A 7,500-nucleotide genomic window follows, 5' to 3' on the forward strand; every position below is an offset into this window, starting at 1 on the left:
GTGGCCAGGTCTCGGTCACCAGTAAGTTTATGATAGATATGGTATCAAAGTACCGTACGACACTCGGGGAAGGATGGGCGGGCCATAACCCGAAAGTATTTCGAGGTAAGTACTGTTAGGAAAAATACAAATTACTTAAAATTTGTGATTTGTTCCAACACGGAGTACTTACCTTGAACTACTTTCTTAGGAGACTTATACTTTGAGGCGGGGGTGGTCTTACGGACCGAGAGACCGGCTGGATAATAAGATCGAACTTAGATAGGAGACTAGGTTCTCCTGACCCAAAATGGAATATGAGACTTAGGGAAAACTACGCAAAAAACTATTTAGTGTCCAAGTAACTCACCTCTATAAGGATTTCCGGACATGGGTACTTTCATCTGAACGTTTCCCACGTGGCAGGGGTAAGGGATAAGGGGGGGAATGGAGGGGTAGCGGTAATAAGGGGGAAAGGTAAAGAAGGAACCTGTGTCGCTTGGACTTACCGCCCACGGCTTCCCCGGGGCTACAACCTTAAATCTTTTGGAGCGCAGAAATGACTGGACCAATAGAGAAGCCGTCCAAAGACTTTCTAGAACAGTCCTTCAAGTAGTGGGCCGTAAAGGTGGACTGCCTGGACCATGTGCCCGCCTTCAGGATCTGGCCCACCGCCATGTTCTTCTCGAAGGCCAACGAAGTGCTTAGGCCCCTAATATCATGGGGTCTCGGCTTACCCGGAAGGGAGCCTCCAGTGCTGTCGTAGGCCCTCATAATCATCTGTTGTAACCAGAAGGAGACAGTATTCCTGGAGACTGCCTTCTTCACCAATCCCGATGAGACGAACAGACTCTTGATCCCAGGGCGAAGTTTGGCCGTCCTCTCTATGTACTTTCTAACTGCCCTGACTGGGTACAGCAACAAATCCCTCGGGTTGTCCGATCGCGGAATCGCCGGCACCGAAAAACCCTCGAACCTAGGGTCCCAGTAAGCTGGGTTCTGTGTCTTGGATATGAAGTTGGGCAGGAACTTGAAACTTATTTCTCCCCAGCCTTTCGTGTGCGACACCTCGTACGACAACCCATGGAGTTCGCTTACTCTCTTAGCTGATGCCAGGGCTAGAAGGAAGACAGTCTTGAGGGTGAGCTCCTTGACTAGGATGTCCTTATGGGGTTCGAAGGGCAGCTCCGACAGAGCCTTCAGAACTCTGGCAACGTCCCACTGGGGCACTCTAGAGGCACGGGGAGAACATGATTGCTCGAAGCTCTTAATGAGCATCGAGACTTGCCGGGAAGCTCCTAGATCAAGACCTTTGAGGGGGAAGACTTGTCCCAAGGCTGCTCGGACACCCTTGATGGCCGGAATAGACATGCCTACCATTTAGTAAACGTGGTCCATTTCGCTTAATACACTGCGACAGAGGACTGTCTCAGGTAACCCGACATCCTTGCTGCGGTCTTCGACGAGTATCCCTCCTTCTTCAGGAGCCGCTCAATAACCTCCACGCGTGTAGGCGGAGGGACCGAGGGTCTTTGTGAAACCTTTGGAAGTGGGGCTGATGGAGGAGGTCTTCCCTGTTTGGAAGGGGCCATGGTGGGAGGTGCGCCAGTTCCTTTAGGTCCGCGAACCACTCTCTCCCCGGCCACCAGGACGCTACCAAAGTCATCCACAGGTTGTTTGCTCGCCTTACTCTGTTGAGGACTTGTCTGAGCATCCTGAAGGGAGGGGAGGCATACACGTCAAGGTTGTCAAAAGGATGTTGAAAGGCGTCCTCGAACTCTGCTGTTGGATCTGGCACAGGAGAACAAAACACGGGGAGCTGTGCGTTGAGTCTTGTGGCAAAGAGGTCCATCACTGGCAAACCCCACTTCAGGATGACTGTCTGGGCCACTTCTGGGTGTAGGGACCACTCTGACCCTACCACTTGACCCATCCTGCTGAGGCAGTCGGCTAGAACGTTCTGCTTTCCTGGAATGAACCTGGCTGTGACCTCGATCTGTTCCTTTGAGGCCCATTCCAGGAACTCTGTCGTGAGACTGCACAGCTCCTTTAACTTCAGTCCTCCTTGGTTTTTCACGTAGGCCACCACCGTGGCGTTGTCGCACATCAGAGCCACGGTGTTTCCCCGGAGTAGGTGGACGAATTCTAGGCATGCCCTTTGAACGGAGATCAGTTCTAGGACGTTTATGTGACGGCTCTCCTCCTCGGGAGACCACTTCTCCTTCGCCGACTCGTCGAGAAGATGGGCTCCCCATAACTCCTTTGATGCGTCCGTGATCAACAGCATCTCCGGGGGATCGATCGCGAAGGGCATTCCCTTGATGGTGTTCATCCTGTCGTGCCACCACTTCAGGATCTCCTTTGTCTCCGAGGACACCGGGACTATCTCGTGCGGGGACTCCCCGGGGTCCAGAATTCCTTTAGGTTCCACTGAACCACTCTTAGCTTGAGTCTCCCCCAGGGGACTAACTTTTCCAACGACACGAGGTGGCCCACCAACCTCTGCCAGTCTTGGGCTCTCCTCGGCAGGTCCGCTAGGAAGGGGCGAACTATCCGATCTAGATTGTCTAACCTCTCTCAGGAGGGGAAGGCCCTCACCAACTGGGTGTCTAGAACCATACCCAGGTAGGTCATCCTGGTGGAGGGCGTCAGCTGCAACTTTTCCAGGTTGATGGTAATACCCAAGTCCCTGCAGAACCATAGAAGCTTCGCTCCTTGCTCCCTCAGTACTCACTCTGAGGCTGAAAGTAACAACCAGTCGTCCAGGTAACGAATCAGGCGGATGACCTGTTCGTGTGCCCAGACCGAGACTGTTGTGAAGACTCTCGTGAAGACCTGAGGGGCTATCGACAGCCCGAAGCAAAGGGTCCTACACTGCAATGCTTGGGTACCCCATTTCACCCTTAGGAACTTCCTGCTGGAGGGGTGGACAGGGATCTGAAAGTAGGCATCCTTGAGGTCTAGGGACATCATGAAGTCCCCTTCCCTCAAGGTTGCCATTACCGAATTCGGAGTGTCCATCTTGAAGTCGGTCTTGCACACAAACTTGTTGAGGGCCGACAGGTCTATGACCGGCCTCCAACCCCCTGTCGCTTTCTCCACCAGTAAGAGTCTGCTGTAGAACCACGGGGTGGGGTTCTAGACTGGTTCTAACGCCCCTTTGGCTAGCATGGCCAACACTTCCTCCTGCAATGCCGCTCTTCTTAAGGGGTCCTTGGGCGCCAACCATTCGGCCTGTTGTTCCGGAATTAGAGGGGCGGGTCCGCTACGAAGGGTAGCCTGTACCCGTCCTTCAGAACTGCTATGGTCCACAGATCCGCTCCATAGTCCTGCCAAGCTTGCCAAGAGTGTTTGAGGCAACCCCCTACCTGAGGCTTCGGCAGGAGTAAGGGGCCTCTCTGCCTATCTTCTCCTAGAGGCGCGGCTGGAACGCCCTCTCCTAGAGTTGGGATAGGAGGACCTAAAGGAGGCTTGCAGTGTCGAAACTCTCCTACGGGAGGATTGCGAGGCTTGATGCCAAGACATCGACGGGGACTCTCTCCTAGGCTGGACTGGCGATGAGTGGGGGCCGTCTGGTGCGGACCTAATTGAGCCGGACGTCTTGCAGCTGGGGGCCTGGGCTCCCCCGCCTCTTTGAGCTCCCTGACCCTCTCCATTACCTCTTCGATCGCTTTCAAGGGGAAAACGGAATCGCCCCACACCGGCAAGTTCTTCAGAGATCTCGCCTCCCGCTCGGGTAACCTACGGAGCAACTTGTTCAGGATGGTGTCCCTTTTCCATAGGATCCAGTTGGCTGTTTGTGAGAGGGATTGAAACGTGAGGAATTTCAACGCCTTTCCCCCCCCCCGAGATGATCACTTCCCACAAAAGGTTTGGTTCTCCAGTACGGAGAGGTCATGAGAGGACTGGAACCCCACCAGGGTGCAGGCCCACCAGTCCAACCAAGAAGTGACGTTCACCAAGTCTTGGGCCATATCCTCCATCATGGAGGCTTCCGCTACCAAGAAACACACTGGAGCAGAGGATGCCCTGTCTTCTGCCGCTCCTTGATTTAGTGTGGCAATTGCTGTCTCGATTGCATGGGGGCCTCCCCGGTGACCTTCTGGGACATAAAAGCGTTTCTGCGTTCTAAGGCCCAAAAGCAGTTAGGAGGACCCCTGGCTCCTGGGGGCGTCCGCTTGGCTCGCTATGAATTTATCGATGTGGTCCATTCCTAGCTTCACGTCCGGTGCCAGAGGGAGGGTTAGGGACGGTTTCTGCTGGACAGGGTTGTCCACTAACCTACTCAGCCCAGAGAACCAGGCCTGCTCCGCCGATGGTTTAGGGTCATCCAGCCTGTGGTGTAGCCTGATGAGCGCTAACACTTTCCGGTAGGAGGAGACGTTATCATAAGAGCACTCTCCTCCTTCTATGAGGCCTTCCGCTACCTGGTCATCCGCATGGGGCGCCTCGTCGGTCACGGATGGAGCCGAGTGGGAAGCCAGATTCTTCCTCTCACGCCGAACCACTGGAGCGGAGACTTGCAGAGCAGGCGGATCCGCTGGGACGGGAGTAGCCGTCATGGGTCTACTCCCTCCCGCGGAGCCGTGGACCTTCCAAGATCTATCGGCTGGCCCTGTCGCCGACTTTGGGCGACGGGCTGACCTACAGGAGGACCCGTGTCGTGAGGGTGATGAAGCGGTTCTAGGGAGCCACCCGGAAGAGCCCGGAGTGGAGGCTACCTTGAGTAGTTCGCTGCGCGGGATTGTTACTCGTACCCACTCATCTCTTGATGAATGGCCCTTCTTATGCTTCTTTTTGGAGGTCCTGGCACAATTCCTGGAATAGGCAGAGCGCGAGCGAGATCTCTGCCTACGGGACCTCTCCTGCTTCTTCCTCGAGTCCCTTGGGCCCGCATCTTCCGAGGAGGACGAGTCCGATGAATCTGATGTAAACGATGACAGGGAGGACGATGAGCCTGCTGAGTCTTCCGATACGTCCAATGCTGCTGGGGTATCCTCGTGTCGTTCCACTGGCGAGGGCGGCTGCAAAAGAGCGGGCGGGAGCGTCGACGACGGTGCCGGGGGAGACTGCACAGCCTTCTTGGGGTCGAACCAGCTGTCGAAATCCTCTTCTAACCTCATCGAGACCTGAAGGGCGTCCTAGGGGCCGTCCAAGCGATGGAGTCCGAATTCGACGAGCCTGCCTCCTTGTCCGCTTCTCCCTCGGTCGCTGAAGCACCTGAAACGCATAGCCACGATGCAGAGGAAGGGGCCGGAGCAGACTTCCCCCACATCGGGTCTTCGGACGAGACGGGTCCTGTAGGCACCAGAACCTCGTCTCCTGAACACACTCCCACCCCCCCCATCAGGGCCCCCACAGGCCTGTACAGACACAACATCCCCCACATCAGGAACATCAGACTCCTGGGTAGGGGAAGGCGGCAAGGAACTCTTCTCCGACGGGTCATCGGGCAACGCTAAGGGCGAGGAGATGTTCGCCTTCTTAGGTGATCTCTTGGACGCCTTCTTTTTCTTGGTCCCGTAGAGAGCCCACTGGATCTCGGGCCAAGACTCGCACTCCGGACTCGTGGCTGAGGGGGAACACACACTGCCCCTACACGAAGAACACAAGGTGTGGGGATCAACCTCCGGCTTAGAGAGGAACGCACCACAAGATTTACCGGCCATAGGCCCGGGGCAACGACGAGGATGCTCAATAACCGAACACTAAAGCCCCAAGCAACACAGGAACACAGGGGAAAGAGGTGGGTAAAGGAATATAAGGTGAATGTTGAACACGTGGGAACCGCATGGGGACACAAAGGGTCGCACGGGATGAGAGAGCGTGGCGAGATGTTAATCACGTCGTGACCAGAAACTTACTGGTGACCGAGACCTGGCCACGCGCGCTCACTGACACGGGTCGCCTCAGGGCGTGTATTCATCCGCTACAGAGGGACCCACTATAGAAAACGGAGATAGGGGAAACTACACAAAATTCTGGTTGGTTGGGAGGAGAATCCCAGATACTCCTAAGAAAGTAGTTCGAGGTAAGTACTCCGTGTTGGGACAAATATATATATATATATATATATATATATATATATATATATATATATATATATATATATATATATATATATATATGTATATATATATATATATATATATATATGTATATGTGTATATATATATATATATATATATATATATATATATATATATATATATATATATATATATATATATATATGTATATATATATATGTATATATATATGTATATATATATATGTATATATATATATATATATATGTATATATATATATATATATATATATATATATATATATATATATATATATATATATATATATATATATATATATACATATATATATACATATATATATATATATATATATATATATATATATATATATATATATATATATATATATATACACATATATATATACATATATACATATATATATAATATATATATATATATATATATATATATATATATATATATATATATATATATATATATATATATATATATATATATATAGTTATATCAGTCAGACCAATCTAAATAGGTTGGTTGGTCACAGGTCAACAAGGTAATTTATTTGTTCCAAAGAGAACTGCCACCACCCATTGGATTAACTATAGGTATCAATGAGCAAAAAAATTCAAACGTTAAAACACATGGCCAAATATTTGTTGTTTCATCCAAACACTGTTTGTAAGGGGGATAATTTTTTCTTTTTACATTGTTAAGTCCCACTCTAGATAATACTAAGGTTCTTAACTGTTTCCATTTAGTCTCAGTTCTTTGTCTTTTACTTTTCCTCTACAATATTTTCATAGATCTTTTACACAGAAGTTGTGTAACTCAGGTATCCTGCTCTAATCCAACTTTCTCATTTATGAACAAATTCTTTAACAAACCACTATAAGTCTACAACATTGACTTAGAACACTAGAAATCTCATTCATAAGAAACAATAACAGCAAAGAAAGTACTAATACCATAATTCAGTTAATTTTCAAAATAATCTTAATTTTAGATTCTAAGTTTTAATCATACAATTAAAAATTCATATCAGCCATTTTTTTTATAGTAATTTATATATTAGGAACGTACAACTTACCAACTAATTTTGAAAATATAAAATCTAAAACATAAAGGCATTTACTAACCCTCAGTAATATCATAATGGAAACCACAGTATTTGAAATTAAAAGTGGAAAATACTTCAGACTCAGGTTAAATAATTACAATTATGTAACCATTAAAATAATATACAGTAAAGAGCAATCCAACTGCAATAGAGTATTAATGCATCATGATCTTACCATTAATGAATCCTTTATATTCTTGTAGACATAATCTAACAAGGAATTCTTATAGACACCAATCACTTGTCCATGAATTATACCTGTAGGGGCCCCTTTGTTGATTGATGTGCAAGGATTATTCTGAAATGAAACAATACATAATTTATACTTCATAAACCTCAACAGTGAA

At 48.5% G+C, this 7,500-nt stretch overlaps 1 protein-coding gene across 1 annotated transcript in view; it reads right to left on the reverse strand.

The window, feature by feature from the left end:
- LOC137643131 (carboxypeptidase D-like) overlaps positions 1 to 7,500 on the reverse strand; it is a 589,663-nt gene that overhangs the window by 356,210 nt on the left and 225,953 nt on the right. The window contains exon 13 of the mRNA XM_068375981.1: positions 7,329 to 7,451. Within this exon, the coding sequence (XP_068232082.1) occupies positions 7,329 to 7,451 (123 nt within the window). The remainder of the gene's footprint in view (positions 1 to 7,328; positions 7,452 to 7,500) is intronic.

The sequence above is a fragment of the Palaemon carinicauda genome, chromosome 6 (assembly GCF_036898095.1).
Source record: "Palaemon carinicauda isolate YSFRI2023 chromosome 6, ASM3689809v2, whole genome shotgun sequence".
Lineage (NCBI taxonomy): Eukaryota > Metazoa > Arthropoda > Malacostraca > Decapoda > Palaemonidae > Palaemon > Palaemon carinicauda.